The sequence below is a fragment of the Podarcis raffonei genome, chromosome 17 (genome assembly GCF_027172205.1).
Source record: "Podarcis raffonei isolate rPodRaf1 chromosome 17, rPodRaf1.pri, whole genome shotgun sequence".
Classification (NCBI taxonomy): Eukaryota; Metazoa; Chordata; class Lepidosauria; order Squamata; family Lacertidae; genus Podarcis; species Podarcis raffonei.
Window position 1 is genome coordinate 3,036,075 of NC_070618.1, and position 25,596 is coordinate 3,061,670.

The 25,596-nt window shown below is 46.3% G+C and overlaps 1 protein-coding gene across 1 annotated transcript; it reads left to right on the plus strand.

Annotated features, from left to right (window-relative positions):
* Positions 1 to 3,460: 3,460 nt before the first annotated feature.
* On the plus strand, positions 3,461 to 21,675 carry C1R (complement C1r). The gene is made up of 11 exons (XM_053370276.1): positions 3,461 to 3,619; positions 5,391 to 5,631; positions 7,700 to 7,892; positions 9,534 to 9,674; positions 10,982 to 11,178; positions 12,121 to 12,268; positions 12,355 to 12,476; positions 15,836 to 15,914; positions 16,832 to 16,969; positions 18,910 to 18,984; positions 20,248 to 21,675. Coding segments are annotated over exons 1-11 (2,172 nt in total). The 5' UTR covers positions 3,461 to 3,617; the 3' UTR covers positions 21,084 to 21,675.
* The last annotated feature ends 3,921 nt before the right edge of the window (positions 21,676 to 25,596 follow it).

The window sequence follows — 25,596 nt, forward strand, 5'->3', positions numbered from 1 at the left end:
TTCACAGGTACAGAAATACCTGTGTGTGTGCCCAGAACAGAACAAGGCAGCTGATGGCAAAGGAGGAGTGAGTGGGAGAGGTGCAACTCCACCCCCATACATACCATTAAGCTCTGCTCACCAGCTTGGGCGGCAAAGCAGAAAAGTAACAATGAAAATCCGTGGCTGAAACCAAGAAGCAGGAATGCGGGGGAAGCTAATGGGCCAAAAGTATGCACAGGAAAACCAGATCCTTGTGAGCTAGTTGGGATATAAGGCTCCTGCCTGGAAGCAGCTCAAGTTCTTGCAAATTTCCTTTCCCCTGCTGCCTTTCCCAGCTATAGGTGTGCAGGCTGATCCGCATGCAGATTGCGCTGGTGATGAATGAGAATGTACTGGGCTTCATTCCAGATCTGCACTCCTTTTTCAGCTTATAAGTGCTAAAGTTGGCCCTTTGCAAAAGAGGTACTAACCCTACCATGGTTTCTCTGAATAGCTGCTTGGGACATGCTAGCCATCCCATCCAAACTCCTGCAGTTCTGCCTCCCTCTTTCCCCCAATTTAAATCTAAATGTTCAATCACACCGTTTGCCAAATATCACCAGCCGGTCCCCTGCCTGCATTCTTCCTTTCTCCATCCCACAAGTCCCACATACCCCTCCTACCTTTCAGAAGCATTATAAACTTGATAGTATCATGGGCGAGGGCACAGATATTGAACTGTCAGCAACCACATTGAGTGTTAATAACTTTATCCATGAAACTCTAAAATTCAGCCTAAGGCAAATGAACACTCAGAGCTGAGAGCCTGGTGCAGGGACAAAGAGGAAGAAAATTTAGCGTTGTGGTTTCCTAAGGGTGTGGAGTGGCATTGGGCAGTAGAGCAACATTCTGGTTTTTAGGGCTCGACCCATATTTTGATCGTATGGTATTGTGTAACAATGAATTTCCTTGGGAACAGGAGCTTTCTTGTTCTATGGTTGTGCTTGGGAAAAATCTGATCTTACCTGCTGAATTGGATCTGATAAGTTCGTGGAAAACCCACAGAGAGATTTTGCTTAGCCAAGCTTCAGTTCAGTGGGTAAGGTTTTCATAAGGCAGAGCTGCAGAGCAACAGGAAAAGCTCTCAGACCTGGGGGAACTAATTGGTACACAATACAAGCAAAATACAGGTCAAGCGAAAGTGTGGATTGAGCCAGGTTGTGCATTTGCCGGGCTTCTTCAAGAGCACAGAAAAAATAGGATAACATGGTCATCCTGAGTAAACAATTCAGCTTTTGGAGAATCTCCATTCTGATTTTTAGGATACTTCCAACTTGTCTCTATATTGTGGGAGAGATGCAAGCACATACCAGAACTTTAGGTCCGTGCAATTAAAGTGGATTAAAGTGCTCTGTCACCCTAGCACAACAAATCCACTTAAAAATATCTACAGACTTTTTGCAGGTCGTCTGAAGGGGACCTAAGTCTGATTCTTTTTTAAAGTGGATTTGTTGTGCTAGGGCGGCAGAGTGCTTTAATCCACTTTAATTTCTCGAAGGAGCTGGAATCCCCCCTGCAAAAGAGTGACAATCTGGAGGCGGTCTTATTAATTATGGGTTTAGTAAGGCAGGATTAGTTCCTCCCCACCATAGTCCCCTCTAGCAACAGGAACAGTACAAAATCCTGGGGGTGCCCCCAGACTGTCATTATTTCGTGGAAGAGATTCAAGCACATACTGGAAATATAGAGTTGCACAGTTAAAGTGGATCAAAGCAACAATTCTACTCTTTAAAAAAGGACCACTGACTTTTTGCAGTTAGGAAAGTAACAGTGAAATGCGCATGCATGTGATGAGCAAATGATAAACAGGAAGATGTATATACACCTGGCAAGAAAATCAAGCTGGATGCTCATTGTCATATAATTTCCCACAAACAAATCTGATTGCATGCCGAATAAAGACCAGAGACCATGTAATCATCATGCAAACTTTGAGCAAAGAAATCAGGATGGATATGCAATAAAGAGGAACTGGAGGAACCGTTAATAAGGAAGTTGCTAGATTTAATGTCTGTGGAGACATGCTGGAAAGTGTGTGGCAATTCTTGGTGAACCCTCAGAAGTCAGAGGAAGGTGATTTGTGATGGGTGGGTGGGGTTTTGTGCCTTCTGTAACTCCTTGCCTTCCTCCCCTTGGCTAGCAAAACAGTAAACTTTGCAAAATAAAATAAATTATGCAAAAGTACCCATTTTATAATTTAAATTGTCATGTTTACGCACCCTGAGCATCTGCTTTGCATGCAGAACACCCCAGTTCAATTGCTGGCACCTCTGGGTAGGATAGGGACTATTCACTGTCTGAAATCCTACACTGCCAATCAGTGTAGACTGCACTGAACCACATGGTCACTGGCTCAGTATAAGAAAGTTTCCTCTGAAGACACACAGCCAACTAGAATCAAGGCAGATGCACAGCAGATATTTAAAGTGCATCCAAAGCACATGATGACCCCCCAGAGAATACCGGGAACTATGGTTTTCCCCTACAATACATAGTACCCTTAAAAAACTACAGTTCCCAGGATTCTTTGGGGGCAGTCATGTGCTTTTGATGTATGTCTGGTGTGCTTTAAATGTATGGTGATCTGCTCTCACTCTTGTTTGGATGAGCCAGCAGCCTATCTCAGTATAAGACAGCTTTCATACATCTCATATGTGAGCAGTGGGTTAAGGACTGGGGACGTGGGTGGCACTGTAGTCTAAATCACTGAGGCTCTTGGGCTTGCTGATCGGAAGGTCGGCGGTTCGAATCCCTGCAACAGGGTGAGCTCCTGTTGCTCGGTCCCTGCTCCTGCCAACCTAGCAGTTATAAAGCACGTCAAAGTGCAAGTAGAAAAATAGGTACCACTGTGGCGGGAAAGTAAATGATGCTCTGGTTTCTGTCATAGTGTACTGTTGCGCCAGAAGCGGTTTAGTCATGTTGGCCACATGACCCGGAAAGCTGTCTGCAGACAAACGCTGGCTCCCTCAGCCTGAAAGTGAGATGAGCGCCACAACCCCATAGTTGCCTTTGACTGGACTTAACTGTCCAGGGGTCCTTTACCTTTTTTACATAAAGACTGGCGAACTCCATGTTGACATGTGCCAGGGTGGTTACTTGTATTTCTGTTCTTTCAAGCTCCCATTTCCCCAAGCAGTGAGACATTTCAGGGGAGCACTCCCCATGCTTTGATTTCCTTTGGGGGTGAAGGCACTGGAGATGTTTTTTTGAAAGTGTTGCTTGAGGCTGTCCGCTCCTGCATCTGATGTGGGCTGGAGCTTTGCAAGGCTCACAACCTTTGCAGTTAAGGCACAACTGAACTGTTTGTGGAACAGTTTTACTCCTCTGGAATCTGATTGAGAAAGCTTCTGTCCATCACTCCATCTCTGTGGGGACAGCAGAGGGCAGCAGAACACAGCAGAAAGGAAACCATCTCTCTTGCCCAACTGATTTGGAAACCAGTTATCTCCCCCTTCCCTCCCCCTCAGCAAGGTCTGCCCCAACTTCCCTGAATCACGGCTTAACAGGGTTAAGTGTTTGTTGAAATCTGTTTGCGGCTCCCAAGCACAGACCACCAGAACGGGAGGGAGGAAGAGAGTTAACTCAAGTCTGCAAGCATGTGAGTGTTGACTGTGCGGCGAAGGGAGAGGGTGGCATGCCTAACGCTAGCAAAAGGATTCGCTTTACTCTGGCAAAGTCTGGGGCCAAATCTAATATCCAAAGACTATATTACAGTGTCTCCATTCTCAAATGACGCTGGATGCATGGACAGAGCATGGTGTCTGGGGCTGCTGCCAGATGGGTGTTTGTTGTGGCATGGGTGCTCTTTGTGCACGCAGATTTTTTCGCAGCATTCACCCGACTTCATTGGCATCAAAATGTCAGCCTATATTTTGTCCCCATTTAGTCCCCACTTACTCTTTCTGGGGAAATTTCAATAACAACAGCACCAAGGTATTGCCAACACCCCCTTTGCAATACAGTGGTACCTCGGGTTAAGAACTTAATTCGTTCCGGAGGTCCGTTCTTAACCTGAAACTGTTCTTAACCTGAAGCACCACTTTAGCTAATGGGGCCTCCTGCTGCTGCCGCGCCGCCACTGGAGCATGATTTCTGTTCTTATCCTGAAGCAAAGTTCTTAACCCGAGGTACTATTTCCGAGTTAGCAAAGTCTGTAACCTGAAGCGTCTGTAACCAGAGGTACCACTGTATCTGCATGGCCCATTTGCAGTATTAACCACAACCAGAAACCCCCTGGGAAGTGACCTATAGAGCGGCATTTAGCTTTAAAGGAGTGCAACTTATAGTCTAAAGATGTCTCTAACTTGGCATGTTCTCAGTCTGCTCTGGTAGCCCCTGAAGAGGCTGGCACTACCATTTAGATGCTTCTCTTATCTCAACAGGGTGCTTCTTCCAAGACGCTTTGTAGTCACAACCACACTAGTCAAAGCAGGGGTGTAAAGACCCAAAGCCTTTAGTTCTTGCGAATGGCTGATGATTTCCCTCCCAGCCCCTACACTAGAAAGTTTGTGGCCTTCAGGTCTAAGGAGCTGTGCACAGAACATACTCAGAGAAATAGCAAAAACAAAAGCTGCTGCCTTGAGAGTAGTGGAAGCAAAACTAAGAACTGCACAAGAGGATTGTGGCTTCTCATTAGGCCTCAGTGCTGCCTGCAACTCTTCCTCACTGGTTCCAGGGTCTCTTAACAGATGTGCATAGCCATCAAGGACCACTGAGTGCATGATGCTCTCTTGCTGTCATGCCAATTCTGAGGGATCCAGGTCTTTAATGCTCCAGTAGGTGTGGCTAATGGCCAGGGTTGATGGGACCTGGAAACCAACAACATCTGCATGGCCAAAGACTAGCCACCTCACATTTAATGGGTGCTGATTTACGCCTTTTCTAGGAAAAAAAAATAGGACCCTTTTTAGTGCAGTTGATCAGTTCCCAGCACATCCATAATTGTGCCCAAAGATTCAAGACCCAGTTCCATATCTAGCCCACATAACGAGTTGTTTTATAGTGTGACTATTCAATCATCACTACTGTACAAGTGCTGAACTGAGTGCAGAATTCACCAGTCTGCTAAATATAAGCTTCTATTTTTTTCCTTTTTTAAAAAGCAAAATTTTAGCCCTTAAGGCTACACATATAAGCTTAAAATTACACAGGGAATCTAATTCACAAATAGTAGCTAAGCCAGATATTTAATATGACTTAAGATCACAATCTAGCTCCTTTGCCCATCCAGTGACTATCTGAAACAGATGCAAAAACATTTCAACGTAAGCAGATTTTTTCATAGTCCTGAATGTGAGGGTCTTTAGCACCAAGTTCCTTTTCCTTTTGGTCATGTCTTTCATTCTCAAATGTGTGTGTTGTGTTTACAGGCTCCCCCGACTTCTCCAACTCCTCCTTCTGCAGGGAGCTTTCATCTTCGGAGCTGTCAGTTCCACACCAACCACAAGGAAGCTCTTTGGGGAGGTCAGGTCCCCCAATTACCCCAAGCCATACCCAAACAACAATGAAAGTACCTGGGACATTTCTGTGCCAAAGGGCTTCAGAGTGAAGCTGAATTTCTGGCAGTTCGATCTGGAGCCATCTGAGGACTGCACTTATGACTACGTCAAGGTGTGTGTGTGGACAGAGCCTGGGATGCAGAGGGGGTGGTAGAGGAATTGCTGCATTTCCAAGTTGCTGAATCTCCATTTTGCATAGCTTGGCCCCACAAGTCTCTGCTCTGTTATTATGTTTCCCTCTCTCCCCAGGGTGTATGGGGTATTAGGGGTGGGGTAGTACCTCACCACATGGGTGGCACTGTGGTCTAAACCACAGAGCCTAGGACTTGCCGATCAGAAGGTCGGCGGTTCGAATCCCTGTGACGGGGCGAGCTCCTATTGCTTGGTCCCTGCTCCTGCCCACCTAGCAGTTTGAAAGCATGTCAAAGTGCAAGTAGATAAATAGGTACCACACCGGCGGGAAGGTAAACGGCATTTCTGAGCGCTGCTCTGGTTCGCCAGAAGCGGCTTAGTCATGCTGGCCACATGACCCGGAAGCTGTACGCCGGCTCCCTTCAGCCAATAAAGCAAGATAAGTGCCGCAACCTCAGAGTCGTTTGCTACTGGACCTAATGGTCAGGGGTCCCTTTACCTTTACCTCTAGTACCTCTGCTGGGGGGATGATGCACTCCTTATGGGGCAGTTTGTCCACCTTTGGTCCCCACCCTTCACTCAGCTCTCACCTCCTAGAAGCTGTCAGCATGTGACAGCAGCCACACCCCAGGAATGGCTTCCACTGGCTGGCTAAAGCAGGTGAGGGTAGCTTAAGGTTACCAGATGTCCCTGTTTCCTGGGGACAGTCCCCGGATTTACAAATCAGTCCCCATACAAAATCCTATCATTCCTACTGAAGTTGAAAATTGTCCCTGGATTCATGGGGGGGGGGGAAATCTGGTAACCTTAGGGGAGGTGGTGAGTTAGGGACTTCCCCTGCATGCAAAGACAGGTTCTGGTGGATTGAACAGATGAGACCAATAGTGGGTCCATCGCTCAAGAAGGCAGTTTCTGCATGTGCTGTGGAGGGAAGTGAGGCGCAGATGGAGCTCATCCACCTGGGAAGATAGCTCATCTAGGAGAAAGAAAGCTCTGATCCTAAACCCCTGCTGCCTTGCAGGACATCTTCAGGAAAAGAAAAGGCTAAGGAGTAAACCTGTCAGGAATGAGCCAGCTCCCAGAGAAGATTTGCAGCCAACTGCAGAAAGCAGCCAGGAACAGAGAGGCTTAGATGTTAGTCAGACAGGAGAGAGCCGGCAGCTGCAGACTTCGGCTCTTCCTGACCTTGACGAACTGGCTGTTAAGGCAGTAGCTGAGAGCAGGCGGGAACACAGCCAAAGCTCCCAGGAAGAGGTTAGAGCTGATCCACTCAGCCCTAAGAGTGGCGAATGGGAGAGCTGTTAGATAGGAAGCAAAACAAGAGACTTAAGAGTCAGAAGTTCAATTTCTTCTCTTGCGGCCGGAAGAAGTCTTCAGAAGGGTCATCTTGAGTAATGATGCTGAAGGCCTTGTCAGAGCTGCCAGAGCTATCTGTTTGTTTTTGCAATAGATCCCCCTTTACCTATGCTTACTGTGTTATCAAGCTGGGAACCTGGACTCCTGACAAAGCCCTACGCAAGTCCAAAGTGGATGGTGCCTTGTAAGCCTCCTTCCAGCAACTCTTGTAGCCAAGCTGGTGCCAATCGTATTGCTCTGCTTTCCTTTGGACCACATCAGCGAGACCAAGAGGGGGGTCTTGTTGTCTGGGCAGCCCGGGACCTCCATTGACACTGCCCAGACTTGCACCCAGGAGAGGTCACTTTGGTGTTGCTCAAGCAACAGTTTGACTTCACCCATGGAGGTACACTCCATTGCCTCTCGAGACAGATGGATGTCAACAACCTACCTTCCAAGGGCCTTTCCCTCTTTTTCAAACAGCTGGCCAACATACAGCAGCAGCACTGTTTTTTTTAACCCACCCCCCAGTTTCAAAAACAATTCACCACAACATGGCGTCCTCCTCAAAGAGACAGCACAGCTTAAGAAATGGAAGCTGGAAACCCACTGGGCTTGGGTGCATGCAGACCTAGGGATGAGGTTCTTTGGATCTTGGTCTATTAAGACCACTGTTTCTAATACTTTCTCCTCCCCTTACTGGGTTCTGGCAGATCACAGCCAACAAGAAAGACTTAGGCCGGTTCTGCGGCCAGCAAGACTCAACCACCGGCAACCACCCTAGAGGCAAAGAGATTTTGTCGGCTGGGAACCGAATGCGGCTGCTGTTCCACTCCGACTTCTCCAATGAAGAAAATGGCACCAATGTCTTCTACAAGGGCTTCCAGGCTTATTATCAAGCAGTGGGTGAGCATAGCGCCTCCATTCTCTGCAGAAGGGGAAAGGTGGGGCTGGTGCAAATGATGCCAGAGTGACTACAGCCGTACCTCAGAAGTCGAACACCTTTCGACTCGAACGTTTGGCTTCCCGAACACAGCAAACCCAAGGGTGAGTGTTGCGGTTTGCAAATGTTCTTTGGAACCCGAACGTCCGGTGAGGGTTCTGCGACTTCCAACTGGTTGCAGGAGCTTCCTGCAGCCAATCGGAAGCCGCACCTTGGTTTCCAAATATTTTGGAAGTTGAAAGGACTTCAGTTTGACTTCCGAGGTACAACTGTACAGGCAGAGGCCGGACTGGGGAGTTACGGACAAAGCTTACTACTGTGAGTAGGGAGGGATCTCTCAGTATAAAGTTGACCCCTGTGTCAGGTGTGTTCAGATTACCATCCATTGTGCTCTCACTGCTAGTTTCCAAAGCTGCATGCACACAATATTAGGCACAATTCATATTGATCCTGTAGTTTCTTGACAAACACTGCTATTTGATGGGGGGGTTAAAACCAGCTTCAGTCTGACTAGAATTGTTTTAAAAAAATTATTTATGATTTTCAATTTTATACATTTCAATAATTCTACTGTCATTTTAACATTTCGAAACTCGAATTCCTCCCCCTCTTTCTCCAGTTCCTTAAATTTATTTTTTAACATTTTCTGCATATTCCAAATTAACTTAATCATTTATTCATCTACTTTAAATGTATACTCTTATAAAACTGCAGGTTATTACAATAATCTTGCCAATGTTCTTCTCTGTTTACAGTTTGTTTGTAAATATTCAATAAACCATTTCCATTCTTTTATAAAAAGTTTGTTACCTTGATTTCGTATTTTTCTGGTAAGTTTTGCCATTTCTGCGTATTCCATTAGTTTTTGTATCCATTCTTCTTTCATCAGGACTTCTTCTTTTCATTTTTGGGCAAATAACATTCTTGCAGCTATAGTCGCATACATAAATAAATTTCTATACCATTTGAGTAGTTCTGTCCCTATAATTCCCCAAAGGAAAGCTTCTGGGTTGTTGTTTTTTACAAATGTTATTTTAAACTTCTTTTTTCAATTCATTATATATCAATTCACAGTAAGCTTTAACCTTCCTAAAGGTTAAAGGTCAGTCTGACTAGAATCACAGAGCATAGAATTATAGAAGGAGCGTCTCCACCTCCATCGTTCTGCCCGGACACTGAGGTCCAGCGCCGAGGGCCTTCTGGCGGTTCCCTCCCTGTGAGAAGCCAAGTTACAGGGAACTAGGCAGAGGGCCTTCTCGGTAGTGGCACCCTCCCTGTGGAACGCCCTCCCACCAGATGTCAAAGAGAACAACAACTACTAGACTTTTAGAAGATATCTGAAGGCAGCCCTGTTTAGGGAAGCTTTTAATGTTTAATATGCTATTGTATTTTAGTGTTCTGTTGGAAGCCGCCCAGAGTGGCTGGGGAAACCTAGCCAGATGAATGGGGTATAAATAAATTATTATTATTATTATTATTATTATTATTATTATTATTATTATTATAGAAGGGACTCCAAGGGTCATCAAGTCCAACCCCTTGAAAACCTTTAAGCCAAATTAGTGTATAAACATTTTCTAACTCTCGTTGTGTGATATCCCCAGACTTGGATGAGTGCGCCCTTGAAAATGACGTCGAAGACGGCACTCCTCGGTGCCAGCACTTCTGCCACAACTACATAGGGGGTTACTTCTGCTCTTGTCAGCCCGGCTACCGTCTCCAGAGTGACCAACATTCCTGTAAAGGTAAGAGGACGAGCCAGGCTGTATGCACACTGTACCTCTGAAACACATTTGAAGCACATTTCCCGCTGCAAAGGATTCTGGGCATTGTCGCTGATGCCTCACAGTGTCACACTTCCCAGCAACCTTTAACCGACAGCGCCCAGAATTCTTTGAGGGAAACAGTGTGCTTCAAATGCACGCTGTAAAGTTATAGCGTGTATATTGCAGAAAGCCAATGGGTGGGACTACGGAGGGCTGCTGCATTGTAGTGCTTAAGGAAAGCTGTGGTCCAAGATGTCAGCCGTTCGTGACTAATCACATAAAAACAGAAGAAAACATTGAACATTAAAATCTTGCCTGTATCGGGAATGTTTTATTACGTCTTTATATGTGCTGGAAACTGCCCAGAGTGGCTGGGGAAACCCAGCCAGATGGGGGGGGACATTATTATTATTATTATTATTATTATTATTATTATTATTATTATTATTATTATTTTCTTCTTAAGTAAGCCACTCTCTCTTGGCCTCAGTCTCACACCTGCAATGTATAGAAAATGGTAGTGGTTTTCGCTACAGTGTGGATGTAAAGATTACTGTAATCATAGCACGTGAAGTATTTTAAATATGGCAAATGCTGCACAAATGCTCAGTATTCCTGTTTTAGCCACGTGCTCCATACTGAAGATAAAACTGAGTATGGATTAGCTACCTTCATAATCCCATTTAATCCGTTGCGTTCACAGTATGGGTCATCGGAGTGACAAAAGGGGAGCTTTTCCTGCACTTTCAATCTGTGTTGATATAGGTGAGGTCTATAATCTGTGTTGGGACGCGGGTGGCGCTGTGGGTTAAACCACAGAGCCTAGGACTTGCTGATCAGAAGGTCTGCAGTTCGAATCCCCGCGACGGGGTGAGCTCCCGTTGCTTGTTCCCTGCTCCTGCCAACCTAGCAGTTCAAAAGCACGTCAAAGTGCAAGTAGATAAATAGGTACCACTCTGGTGGGAAGGTAAACGCCGTTTCCGTGCGCTGCTCTGGTTCGCCAGAAGCGGCTTAGTCATGCTGGCCACATGACCCGGAAGCTGTACGCCAGCTCCCTCGGCCAATAAAGCGAGATGAGTGCCACAACCCCAGAGTCGGTCACGACTGGACCTAATGGTCAGGGTCCTAATAATCTGTGTTAGAAATTGTGGCTACAGAACAGGGACCGACCATTCTTCCAGTTGAATAGTGTGGTGAAAGAGAGAAGAATGGACCACCTACAAGGAAAGGATGCCCTGTGGGTCCCTGGCTTTCAGCAAACCTTCTTTTGCTTCCTTGCCCTGCAGTGAATTGCAGCAACGAACTGTTCACGGAGCAATCTGGGTACTTGTCAAGCCCTGGTTATCCTCAGCCCTACCCAGCTGATTTGCGCTGTAACTACAGTATACGAGTGGAGGCAGGCCTGATCATCACACTCAAATTCCTGGAGCCTTTCGAAATTGATGATCACCAGCGAGTCCGCTGTCCTTATGACCAGCTCAAGGTATTGTAGATCACTGTACCCCCAGCTGGGGCTGTGCCACTCAGCCCTACTTACTCCAAATGGATCATAAATGAGGAAAGAGGGATACTCCAAAATGTACAAATGTCTGCAATCTGTCTTTGAAGTATCTAGCTCTTAGCATGCGGAATAAAGAAGTCCTGCTATTTTCTTGAAAGCCATTTTTTGAATATATCGAGAATGTTGTTCTGTATGTTCATTGCCACCTTCCCCACAGGCTGAACTTCTTTTGGAAAGAGAAATCATTAGAGTGTTTTTGAAATAGCTAATATATTCGCAAATACCATCGTTCAGCGCGGACACTGAGCTCCAGCTCCGAGTGCCTTCTGGCGGTTCCCTCACTGCGAGAAGTGAAGCTACAGGGAACCAAGCAGAGGGCCTTCTTGGTAGTGGCACCTGCCCTGTGGAATGTCCTCCCATCAGATGTCAAAGGAATAAAAAACTATCTGACGTTTAGAAGACATCTGAAGGCAGCCCTCTTTAGGGAATGTTTGATGTTTTATCACTTATTATTATACTGTTGGGAGCCACCCAGAGTGGCTGGGGAAACCCAGCCAGATGGGCGGGGTACAAATAAATAATTAGTAGTAGTAGTAGTAGTAAATGTAGTGCTGAATAGCGTTCACACTCGTACGGACAGCAAATCCTTTGCTCCCAAAGGATTAGTGGATTAGTGGTTAAGAGCGGTGGACTCGTAATCTGGTGAACCAGGTTCGCTTCCCCGCTCCTCCATATGCAGCTTCTGGGTGACCTTGGACCAGTCACACTTCTTGAAGTCTCTCAGCCCCACTCACCTCACAGAGTGTTTGTTGTGGGGGAGGAAGGGAAAAGGAGATTGTTAGCCGCTTTGAGACTCCTTCGGGTAGTGATAAAGCAGGATATCAAATCCAAACTCTTCTTCCCAAACTCTCTGCTTCTCACCAGATCCAAGTTGGTGGGGAAGAGGTTGGCGAATTCTGTGGCACAACGTCTCCAGGAAGCATCGAAACCAATGGCTCTTCGGTGGACGTACTTTTCCACACGGATGATTCAGGATACAGCCGTGGGTGGAAGATCCGGTACAGCACAGAAAGTAAAGTATCCCCATCCAGCAGACGGAGATAAATGGTACTCAGCCATCTGCCACCCCTTCCTTCATTCCTCTCTTATCTCCAACAGGAGTCCCTTGCCCACAGCCTGTTCCAAATGATGAGTTCACCGTCATTCAAGACCTACAGCCATTGTATCAATACCAGGACTACTTCATTGCCAGCTGCAGGACTGGATACCGGCTGATGGAGGTGGGACTCATTTATCTAGGGCTGCGGACACATTGAAGCACATGTGAAGCACATTTCCCCCCTCAAAGAATTATCGGCACCCCAGTTTACCCCTCATAGAGTTACAATTCCCAGCAAGCCTTAATAAATAGCAGCGCCCAGAACTTTTTGAGCAGGGCAAGGAAGAGACTCTACTTCTGACACCAGTATTGCAAGCCACACCAATCTCTGCCTAGCAGTGCACAAGATTTCAGGGGGTCTTGGCCCTCCATTGGTGTCTGTGTTCTTATGGGGAAATTAGGCATAATGGCAGTGATGGATTAAACCCTGTAGAGAACCCTAGGCAGTCAAAATCTCAGGAGCCCCCTTGCAAATTATCTCCTAATACGTTTTTTATTTTACCAACCAACAATTTTAATAAGCTAAATCAATATTATTTTGATCCATTGTTGCGAAGGCCCTAAAAGGCCTCCTCTGTTTATTTGGCAATCCGGCACTGCAAAAATGGAGGCTAGTGTCTTAATAATATATGGCTTATTTTACACTTATATACAACCTTTAGTCTTAAGTCATAGAAACACGGAACTGCAATTGGAAGGGACCAGCTAGTCCAACCCCCGGCAATGAAAGGGCACACAGCAGGAGCACCCCTAAAGGTGCCAGCTTATCTTTACGGCAGCAGAACCAGACTCCTTTTTGTTCTGCAACCTGTCTTGGTCTCCAGGGCACATACAAGCATGATTCCTTGTGTGACTTCATCAACACGTAGGATTAGAGGCTGGTACACACTTTAGACCTTTGCCCAGGTTAAATTAACTCATCACATGCTAATTGCTGATGCTCAGAAGTAGGTTTACACACATGAATCTCAATTGCACTAGCGTAAACACTTATTAAACACCTCAAAACCTTTAGAGAAGGAAAGAATGTGCTTTGGATGTGTTTTAAAGGTATAATGTGTACATTGAGTGGCTTCTCCATTACTTTATCTCTCTGCCTTCTAAGCCTTTCCCTCTTCTGATGACCTCATGATCCCTCAGGCTGTGTGTGTGTGTGTGTGTGTGTGTGTGTGTGTGTGTGTGTTCCTCCATTCCTAAACGCTTCTCTTCCCTTTTACATCTCCCAGCTTTTATCCTAGGAACAGTTTAAGGAATATGTCAGGGCAAGAGAAACATTTGATTCAACAAATATTTATCTCCCAAAGGCATCTGCGCTTGTGGATCTGATTAAGGCAGAAAGAGATGTGGCGATTGCATAATTTCTGGCCAGCGTCGTGAAAAAGTGGGGAAATCGAAAGTAGAGCAGAACAAACAAGTAGGCCTTAAATTGATCCAGTGTTCAGCCCCAGAATTTGTTTCGGCTGTTATGACTCAGCTCTGCCAGCATCTAAAACCGCATTTCCCCAACCTGGTGCCCTCCAGATGTTTTGGTCTCAAAGCAGAGATGATGGGAGATGTTGGGAAAGATGTTGGTTTAAAGTAGCAATGGTGAGTTCCTTTAAGCATGTCCAAGGGGATTTCCCTAAACATGCTAAGCCCCCAGCACCCTCCACACTTGATATCTAGGGTAGCAGGGTATTCAAGGCAGAGGGTGTGGATTCTGTGCAGAGTTGAGCATCAGAATATATATATATATTGTCAGGGAACTGCCATCGGCTCAGGGGGGAGAGGGTAAAAGCCGGATGGATTACAGAGAGCCCCCAAAGATCATGGGAGCAGGCGATGCGGTGCCAGGACACCTTGCCTGAGCAAAGCGGGGAGCAGAGAGGTCCTCCGTTCCCCACGCCCTCCCTGCGCAGTAGGCTTCCGCGCCGAGAGGGGAGGCGCAGATTGGGCTCCAAGAAACTACTGTACTCTCCTGGGGAAGGTTTAAGGGCCGCCCACTCACAGATTCTGCCAGTGAATGAGCCAGCCACGGGAGAGTGGCGCTCTGCACAGAGAAAGTTTATTTTGGCATCAAAAGCAAGGCTTCACAGCCGAGCAGGGAGGCATTTGCCTACTTGCTCTCGAGCAACCCCTTGGTACCTTAACACACACACACACACACACACGTATCCACAATGAAAATAAGAAAAACTACCACCCAGTGATCCTGAATCTGAGGTAGAATTTTGAACAAATTAACAGATTTTTAAAACAGTATTTGCTATCTTAAGATATAGGTCTTCCACCCACTGGCCAGGATCCAACAGGTGGGTCATGAAGCCATCCCAGGTGGGGCTCAGCAAAGCTGTTCCTGTCATTTTGGACTCCAGCTAAGGTTGACCAAACCAAAGGAGTATGTAGGAGCCCGAGCTAGAACACATTGCTCATTTTATCAATTTCCATGAGTGCTGCAAAGTGTCAGGAGAAAGGCAAAACAAAACAAAACAAAAAAATAAGAAAGATAATTCTTGTCAACTGTAGCTTGTCAGCTTGCCTTCCTGAAGCCATGTCTATTGTGAGGGAGCTCTCTATGGCGCAGGGACACTCTGTTCACTTCCTAGGCTGTTTTTATGCCTTCTTGGACTTCTCTGAAAATGGAGGTGTGCCGGGGGCTAGAACGCTGAAAAGTCCACTGCGGTGGGTGGGTGGGTGGGTTGTGTAGCGGTTAAAAGTCTTTTCTATTAAAAACAAAACAAAAAACACTGCTTTTCAATAGCTTCTCAACCTTTTGACTAACAACAAGTGTACAAATAATTGTTTTTTGTTTAGTAGTAATGCTACAAGAAGTTTGGGGACAGGAGAACAGATACCTGAGACCAGTGTTAGAAACTCAGATATATAAGCTAGGCACCAAATGGCTCCTTAATCCAAAACTGAATGTATAGTTGTCATTTTGGGGCAAGATGGCTCTTAACTCTTATGTTTCAAATGATGGACTGACTGTGATTGAGTCATCTGGTTAGTTCAGATGGCAACCTTGAGCCAGGTTAAGAGCTTTGAGAACTTAAAGAAGAAAAGTCACTTGATCCAGGGACATTCCACAAACCTATTGGCCTATTCGAACTGCTTTTTCTTAATGGTGACAGGGACCATTCATAAATGCAGGGATAGTCTTCCCAACTGTGAGCAGGGCGGGGGGGGGGTAAGTGAAGTCGAGCGACAACAATTAGCCATGACGTCGTCCACTGCTCCTGCTCAGGCTGCACAAAAAAAGCATTTTGGTTCCTGAAATTCATTCTGATTGTGCAGATAAAATATAGCTGGTCGATTTCTACAGGATGTGATATTTGTCTGTGAGGTCACTCCTAATCCAATGGTCTCCAGGCATCGCAAGTGGCCGGTAGCCAGGTGCAAAATGCACCTGGCTAATTTTGGCACTGCCTGAGACAAAGGTAAGGGGCATAGCTGTGTGCAGGGACTTGCCCAACCCTCGACTGCCTTTTTGTTTTTGAGCAGGGCGACAAAGCACTGAAATCCTTCACCGCTGTCTGCCAAAAGGATGGGACGTGGCACCGCCCAATGCCCCGATGTGAAAGTGAGTAGCTAGCCACAGATCTGAAGTGCTGTATTTTTCGCTCCATAAGACGCACCTAACCATAAGACACACCTAGTTTTTAGAGGGGGAATGCAAGGAAAAAATATTCTTTAAAAGGAGTGCTGAGCAGAGCCTGTATGCATCCCAGGCTCTGCTCAGCGCCCCCTTTAAAGAGCCGCATGGAGCATGTGTGCAGCACTTGCAGGCTTTTCCCCAAAGAGGGAGAAGGGCAGCCCTTCTCCCTCCTCGGGGAAAAGCCCCCAGCAGCTGCACACACGCTCCACGCGGCTCTTTAAAAGGAGCGCTGAGCAGAGCCTCCTGCCTGCATTCACCCCATAAGACGCACACACATTTCACCTTACTTTTTAGGATGGGAAAAGTGTGTCTTATAGAGCGAAAAATACGATACTATTAAAAGATGGCAAGTTGCCAATGATTTTATTCATTTATTTTAAGGTCATTTAGTTGCTAGAGGGCTGGGGTGGGGGGCAGGCTTCAAATGCCAAAACATCTAGGGCTAGGCCTGTTCCCAAGGTCTAGGCCCCTTCTGCACGCAACATTGAAACCACCTCTTTAAGCAGTCATGGCTTCTTGCCCCAGAGGGAAGGTTTTGTGATGGATGCTGATAATTGTTAGGAGACTCTTGTTCCTAAGGAAAAGTGGGACATTCTGGGATCAAATCAGAAACTGGGGTGGCGCCTGTAAATCCGGGACTGTCCCTGGCAAATAGGGATGCTTGGAGGGTCTGCAATCATTTCTCCATGGGTGGGAAGCCATCTTGAGGTGTGTGATTTTGATTAGTAGGCAACTGGTAGCAGGAAATCACCACTGAATGATTATGACTGAGCTGGACTTTGAAAAGATTCCTGAAAGAAAGATTTCCTCCCATTCCTTTATTTGTCGAATTTGTCTCATAGTTGTGAACTGCGGCAAACCGAAAAGCCTGACCAACGGGGGCTTCAGCTATGAGTCCCAGCCAAACAATAACGAGTACCTGTCAGTTGTCAAGTACAGCTGCAAAGAACGCTATTACCGACTTTTCAGTAATGGAGGAGGTGAGTCCTGCTCAGCACAAACTGTGCCCCCCCCCAGTCCCATTCCTTTTTCCATTCTGTCTTTTAAGCATCGCTGAGAATTGTATACCTGTGACAGGTAAAGCTACGGTTCCCGGGAAAGAATGAGCTTTGCGTTACGTACTGAAGTTCTCACCCTGGGCCAGCAGGGGGATACTGTAGATAGTTATGCAAATGAAGGATCGAAAGTGACATTCAGTGATTGGATAGTTTTAGAAAGTTGCTACCGTAACATTATACTGGAGCTCTATATAAGCAGGCTGACTGAACCCTTCAATTCAGTTCTGTCCTGGCCTGTGAATAAACAAGAGCTGTTGAAGAATCGCTGTGTCGTCTGATATGTTCACCCACAACTTAACACTTTGAATGTGCTTTAAAGGTGAAGTGCGGACGGAGGAATTCCCCTCCATTCCACGAGGGGCCTCTCAGCCATGTTCACAGCCATTTCACTATGGGATTCCACTTTTGTGGCATCTACCCATGGAAAATAATTGCCTCACAAAGGCTGCATGATCACATTAGGGCAGCAGCACAGGGTGTCGCTCTAGCATTACTGTACTTACTGTACTTTTCCATGCATAAGACTATTTTTAAAAAATTTAAAGATCATGCTAAAAAGTGGGGGTCGTCTTATACATGGGTAGTGCATAGGGTGGACGTTTGATTGGTTGCTGCTGCAGCTGTCAGCAGCTATTGTGCGTGTTATTGGTTGCTGTGTCAATGGGTGTGCTGGTCCCGGGGGGAGGTTACCGTGGGGCGAGGTCCAGGACCTGAGTCGAGGGTCGGCAGACAGTCCTCCACGGGCGAAGCGGGGTCCACAGCGAGGAGCCAGGCAAGGACAGGAACTCTGGGGGAACCGGACTGGGTGCTGGCCGAAACAGCTCTTCAACGACGTTGCTCCCACAACCTGGGACCGGGCTGACTGGCCTTTATCTTCTCTGGGGCCAGGGGTGGTCCCGGCCCCCAGGAGACCCGCCTCTCCTGGCCTTAAGGCGAGCACTCCTCCTGGGAGAAACCAGTTCCCTCCGCCTCTCTGCCCTGAGCCTCTGCAGTTCAGGAGAGGCTGGAGGGTTACTGGACCCAGGGGGAGACTCACTTTCCCCTGACAGGGCTGGGAGAGGCGCACCTGTAGGCACTGTGTCTTCAATCACCTCTGGAGCCAGAGAGGATTCACCTGGTGCCTGCTCCTGAGGATCCGGCACAGGTGCAGGTGCTTCAGATCCAAGGCCCTGCCCCAGCTCAGCTGGCCCTGGAGGCGGGACTCCTGTGCAGGCTGGGGTTCCTCCGGTTTGGCCTCTGAATCGGATTCCCAGGCCATCACAATGGGTGATGTTGATTGGCTGATGCTCGGGCATTTGTGCGGGCGATTGGCAGCTTTTGCTGGCGATGGGACAGAAGGGAGGCAGATTTTGTGACGCGTGTGGGTGAGTGATTTTCGGCAATCCCTCCTTAAAAAAGCTCAACAACTCGGTGCCATCTCCCCCCACCCCAATTTTCTTAAATTTGAGCCCCCCAAAATAGGGGGCATCTTATACATGGGGGCGTCTTATAGATGGAAAAGTACGGTACTGTGTGGCAGAAGCTGCAAAAGCAGAAATGGGTCAGTTCTGGGGTGGGGGTTAATGCTATTCTGCATTAAAGGCACAAGGAAGGTGGGAAAGTAGTTAAGGCAAAAGAAGCAGTACAACTGCTGGGTCTTGCCTTTGGGAGCTGAAAAATAATAATAATCCCAAGTTGTTGCAGGTATGTGGCGAGAGAACTGAATTCGTGATTGGAAAAAATTAGAAACTGAGAGAACTGTTCCTTCCAAGAATGGCTCCTTCTATCCCAGCCTGTGCCCTTACAGAGTCGAAAAACCAAGGTGTTTAAGCAGGCAAAGTTTATTCAGACTGTGCTCTCATTATTCTGGTTTCCTTCCTCAGATATATATACCTGCTCTGCTAAGGGGTCTTGGACGGACCAAGATGACCATGAGGACATCCCTGTGTGCCTGCCAGGTAATCGGCACTCTTCCACCCTCCTCCTCATATTGTCTAAAAAAAAACAAACCAGGCAAACACTGCAGAAAAGAGCAAGATAGAACATGAGGTTACCGGAGAGGAGGGAGAAAAGATGAGATCAAAAACAGAGAGACAGTAGCCTGATGGTGAAGCACGTTCTCTCTGCCCTAAGATTCTGAGGTTCAAGCAATTCCTGGTTAAAAGGGATCTTTGCCAGGGATGGGCAATTTATTTTGTTGGAGCGGGGAGGGGGGGAGAGAAACAGATTTTTGTGTCATGCAATCTGTTCCTTAGCGTCCTGAAGGTTAGGTTCCTTCAGGTGAACAGTCTGCCGAAGGCAGAGGCAGTGAGTAAGGGTGGAGCCCACAGCTCAGGTGAGAAGTCGAAGCTAAAGCTGAGGGACACCGTTGAAGAGGCGAGAAGGATCAATGAACCATTGACTAGTATTTGGTGTTATTCTGCCTCTAGTCCTGGTGCTAGAGTTTACCCATTATGAAAAGTAGCCATTTATAGCCTTATCCTCTACAATTCTATAATAAAGCCAGTGCTTTTTTTCTTCTTCTAAAAAATGTTTAAGGGCCTCTCATTTTGACTCAAGAAAATCACCATTTTATAGTTCAAATCGGGGAAAATAAAAACAGTAAATGGACAAAAGTACAAAGAACATGCATTACCTCATATTACACAGCTGACAGCTCACAGTAACTTCCACATTGGCATGAGGTTGTGTGCACTAACATCTTCCCAATTCCATACATCCACATTCCACACTGCTTCACACATTAAACGCTCGCTTCCATCTGAGACTCAGGAAACACCGTGACAGGAAATGCGGCCGCCATCGGGGTTAGCAATGGAACTGAAGGTTCACCATGCTAGAGAAGAAACTTAAAATTTTTAAAATTTTAGTTTCTTCTCCCGTTAGAGTCACAAAATGTTTAGGGGTGTGTGTACCCACGAGTCCCTCCCAGAAAAAAAGCACTGGATAAAGACACCCAGCTTATGGTGGTGAATGACACAGTTTAACAATGCCCTATTTAAGAAGAGTATGTTTTCTTATCTGTCCTGAATCTCCAGGTACTGGGCTAAGTGTGTTAATAATAAGAGCAAAGGCTGGTGGGGAAAAGCTGATTATGTGGGAAAGGTCTGACATGTTCTGTTAAGAGCGAATGGAAGCATTCAAAATAAGGAAATGTCATGTGGGAAATGGGAAAAGGCAGAAGGCTGTCGCCTTTCTTGACCATATTGTCTTTCTTGCAGTCTGTGGAAGACCGGACAATCCCATCAAAGTAATCCAACGGATTATTGATGGCCAAGAGGCGCCACCAGGCAGCTTCCCATGGCAAGCAAAAACACACGTCACCGGACGTGGAGGCGGGGCATTGCTGGGTGACCGCTGGATCTTGACCGCAGCGCACAATTTGTACCCCAAGCCGAACAGTGCATCTCAGATGACTCAGAGCCCTGAGCTCTCTGAGGTGATTAAGAAGACTCAAGTCTTCTTGGGACACACGGTTGTGGAGGAACTCGTAAAGCTGGGCAATCGCCCTGTCCGCAAGGTTTACATCCACCCAGCGTACAACCAGGGCCTTCCGGAGAACTTTGACGGGGACATTGCCCTTCTGGAGCTGGAGGACCCAGTGACGCTTGGCCCGGACTTGCTGCCAATCTGTCTCCCAGATCCAGGGAACAGCACCTACTACGCTCAAGGATGGATGGGTTATGCCAGTGGCTTCGGAGTAGAGAAGAACATCCTTGCTTACAAGCTAAAATACGTACCGATTCCAGTAGCAAGGCGTTCATCCTGCCAGCAGTGGCTGGAAGGGCAAAAGATTGACGGCCAGGACCCAGTCTTCACAGAGAACATGTTTTGTGCAGGTTCCCCTCACGAAACAAAAGATACCTGCCAGGGTGACAGTGGGGGGGCTTTTGCTGTGCGCGACCCGCAGACTGGGCGCTGGGTGGTCTCAGGGATTGTTTCTTGGGGCATCAATTGCGGCAACGGCTATGGCTTTTACACCAAAGTCATGAACTACCTGGACTGGATCAAGGGCATAGTGGGGAAGGATTGGGTCTCAATGCAAGGGTCAGATTAACATATTGGAATGTAAGCATCCGTTGCGATTCAATGGAAGCTCCTGCCATTTTGTAAAGAACTGTCACCTCCAATGTATTGTTTCATAGCTCCCTCCCAGGAATGAATAAGTAGGACCTTAACTCACGGTTTAGCAAATCCTCTTCATTAATCAATCTAAGGTTTAGCTGGTTGATATAACAATCAAATAAATGATAGCTTGTTTGAAACCGTGTCGATGTTATAATCGCTAAAAGATTTCTGTACTACTTGCTTTAGTAATGGACAGATAGAAACGACGTATTATATTCCTGTGTCACTATCCCCAAAGGAGCACAGCATGCCTTTGATTACATCCTTGTGCTAGGAAGAATGCTAGTTTCTTGTGGTTAATAAGGCAGCTGTAGAAGTTGTCCGTGGATCCAAATATGTCAGGCAGGGCTGGCTGTCACAAGGGATAGTCATGGGCACTAACATTCAGGATCAGCTCCATTCTCCAAAGGGTGGTCCAGGAGCCTGAATTTGACATCCTTTCCTCCTCCATTTCTTTTTTCTTTTATAATATGTTTTATTGAATTTCCACAAATTTCACATAAAATTCCCATACATAATAATTTTTCTTCTGTTTTATCGACTTCCCATCCCATTTTCCGTGGTGTTGTTGTTGTTTTTAATACTTATTGCCCCAACTTATCTTCACTCTTCTATACCATAGCCATAATACAATAGTCTCTAATCATTTCTGGTGTTCATAGTTCAAATCCTGCTCACAAATCCATCACATTATAATATTTCTTTAAATAGCCCCAAAAGGGGTTTCCGTTCTTCCATCCTCCTCCATTTCTTAGGCTCATCTAAAATAAAGTCATTGCCACCTAGCAGTGAGTTTTACACTAATGTTGGCAGTGGATGAGGAACAACAAGAACAAAAAAAAGGCTGGTGTGCTTATTCTGCCTTTAACAGGAGAATGGCCCACAAAAATTAGCAGCTGATACATTTCACAGTTTGGAGGAAATCATTCCCTGTTAATGTCTGCAAGCTACTATTAAAGGCACAGCTACAGTAGCTAGGGGACGCGGGTGGCACTGTGGGTTAAACCACAGAGCCTAGGACTTGCCGATCAGAAGGTCGGCGGTTCGAATCCCTGCGACGGGGTGAGCTCCTGTTGCTCAGTCCCTGCTCCTGCCAACGTGAAAACACGTCGAAGTGCAAGTAGATAAATAGGTACCGCTCCGGCGGGAAGGTAAATGGCGTTTCCGTGTGCTGCTCTGGTTCGCCAGAAGCGGCTTAGTCATGCTGGCCATATGACCTGGAAGCTGTACGCTGGCTCCCTCAGCCAATAAAGTGAGATGAGCGCCGCAACCCCAGAGTCGGCCACGACTGGACCTAATGGTCAGGGGTCCCTTTACCCTTTATCTTTACAGTAGCTAGATCAAATGTTTTCAAGCCTACTTCCTTTTGGAGATTCCTGGGCTATTGCATTCAAACACCAAAGAGAGGTTTAAGTGTAGAACATCTCTAACCACTTTTGAGCGCAATCCCACCGCCCAAAACAGATAAAACGTTTCTCCATGCCTTGATTCAAATTTGTTAGGACTGCTGAGAGCTAGATAAAATGGCTTCACATAGTGCCCAGGCTACAACTGGGCTCTTTGTGGTTAAGGGGTAATGAAGGACTGATTCACACATGCATATTTATCGCTTGGTGACTGCCCCATCCAAACTTTCATGTTTCAATGGAGCCATGACAGATCTAACATGACACACAGAACTTTCACATCTTATTGCTTTTGAAGGGTAGCTGATGATCACACAGTCGTCAAGTGTATAGTACTCAAGTGATAAACGTGAATCTGTGAGTCAGGCTTTAGCCCAGTTGGTCTTCATTTAAAAGGCTATTATTAGTCATACATCTCCAGAGAACCTACTTCACTACTAGTCAAATTATCTGCTGATGTTTTTTCCTAGTGCAACTACTCTATATTAGTGAAATACTTTTAATCCAACTCTTGATAGTGCAATCCAGACTTCTAGAACTTGTCCCACTATTGGCCAAGAGATTCTTGACCACATCTTATGTACACCCCAAAGAATGTTCCTGCCTAACTGTAAATTTGCATTTATTGCCTCACAAAAATGGCATTCTACAAATATTAAAATTACTGCTGCACAAAACTTTGGGTTCTATTTTAAGACTCTTCTGTGCTTTTCTGTTTTCACTGTATACATAAAGCCATCATGCTAACCCAATGTTCTTTTGCAACCTGCCATGACCCAGGAAATACAATGGACTTTGCAAATACAGTGGTACCTTGGTTCTCGAACAGCTTGGCTCCCGAACAAATTGGCTCCCAAATGCCGCAAACCCAGAAGTAAGTGTTCCGGTTTGCAAACGTTTTTTGGAAGCCGAACTTCCAACACAGCTTGTGCAGCTTCTGACTGAGTGCAGGAAGCTCCTTCAGCCAATCAAAAGCCGCACCTTGGTTTTCGAATGGTTCTGGGAGTCGAACGGACTCCCAGAATGGATTAAGTTCAGCAACCAAGGTACCACTGTACACAGGTTTGGCAATGCAGTTGGAGGGACAGTTGTGTTTTCAGTATTTGGGGGTCAGCAGGAGCAAAGACGGGGTTAAGGCATCACCTTGAACGCACCCCTTTTATTTCTGCCACATAACATAAGGGCTGCCATTCACTTCAGTGGGCAAAAGTAAAGGGCTGCATTTGGAGAACTGTTTGCAGAGCAGCTAAAGCCCAGCCTTCATCCTGAGAATGACAGGTGTTCAACAGAACCTTGACAGGGCATCTTGTCTCACAGGGATCTCTTTCCCCCTAAACCAGCCATGCTGTCTGGGATGATGGACACTGCAGTCCAAAACATCTGAAAAGCACCAAACTGGGGAAGATTCTTGGAAAATAATCCCAAAAGTGTTCTCACCCCAGGACAACAAAGTGTGTGTCTACACAAAGCACAAACTCTAGGAGGCTTCAGCTCCCCACATGCCTCTTATTAAGTCACGCGGTCATTCAGTAATCACCGTTTCCCTACAAAACTCTGGGTTTCACCCTCTAGACTTTCAACAACTTGCTGGTAGTTATTATTTTTTGGGGGGGATAGCAGATCAATTTCTGTCCCACTTTTCAGCCTATGCCTATACATCCTATGCCCTTTTAAAATGTGTTTTTTTGGGGGGGGGTATTAGCTTGTTGTTTTTATTATGTGTTTTATGGTTTTATATCTTCATTTTATTCTGTGAACTGCCCTGAGACCCTAGGGTATAGGGCAGAATAATAATAATAATAATAATAATAATAATAATAATAATAATAATAATAATACCTGGTCGATAGGGTTGGCCTACCTTGTGGTCACACCCACCCACCCACCACATAAAAATCATTTATCCCTGGTAAAAAGGAGGCAGAGTGGTGTGCATTTTTCAGCTTTCTGTTTAGAAAAAGGAAGTCAGGACTCAAACCTTTATGACAGCCCAGAAGAGCCTGAGAACAAATGGCTAATGGGAAGTGCAGGGACATGACTTCCCTGCACATCGATCTCCCTTGAGTTCCTCGCGACCTTTCAGTCCTTCTGTCCCTCCTCTTTGGAAACTCCTTCAAGCCTTCCCTTCCTCTTTGCCACTCCCTGAATTCAGTGCTTTGGGATAGCTCTGCTCCTCCAAAGGAATTTCTAAGATGCAGAAATCTGGGGATTTTTATTTTTTTTATTTTAATGAGGAAAGAATGTTACTGCTTTGGTAGAAAAGATCATGAAACTGTGTCTTTGTTTTCTCCAAGTTATTGAGCCCAGATGGGGAAAATCCCAGCCTGCTTAGTCATTATTTCCGAGGATCCTGACCCTGGTGTTTATTTAAACAGCTGCTGCTACAGCTCTATTTTGCACATGTAGTATCCCAAGACGTAACTAAGAGAACCCCGGATTTCTTGAATTTCCTTTTTAAAAAGCACCTTTCCAGCTATGTCACCATTTTATACAGCTCCGGTTAAGGCATGCGACCTTGAAGGCTTCCTCTGGTGCCTGCCAAATCTCCCAGCATCCTACTAACTGACTGCTCAATGCCCACTTTGTTATGGGGTCTCCATCTTGAAAAGTATATATTGTTGGAGGAGGAAGCTGGAAAAGCAATAGTCTTTTGCCTCTTTCAGCACAATGTACTTTTCAAGACACGGATGGTGCCTGAGCTTCTGAACAAATGGTGGAGCAACTGGGAGGTTACAAAGGAAAGGGAAACAATCTGTGAAATGGGTGTGGGTGGGTGTGTATAATATGTGACCACTGGCATGCTGCAGGAGTCAGCAGAGAGGGGTGGGGGGAAAGTTCTGAGTGCTTACAGCCCCCCAAAGCTGGACCCAGTAATACGGATTTTCCAGACCCTCTAAGTGTCTCTTTTCCCACAGGGACATAACACCAGTTATGTCTCTATGAACACAGACTTAACAGTGAGTCCGTAAGTGACTGTGGAGGCCAGTTCTGGATCCACACATCCTTCCACAGTGTGGATATAGGTTTTCGGCTGGG

Bases quoted from the DNA above. Each gene is read 5' to 3' on its own strand.
- C1R (XM_053370276.1), top strand. The intron at 7,893-9,533 runs GTGAGCATAGCG...TGATATCCCCAG, and splicing joins GGCTTATTATCAAGCAGTGG to ACTTGGATGAGTGCGCCCTT. The intron at 11,179-12,120 runs GTATTGTAGATC...GCTTCTCACCAG, and splicing joins GTCCTTATGACCAGCTCAAG to ATCCAAGTTGGTGGGGAAGA.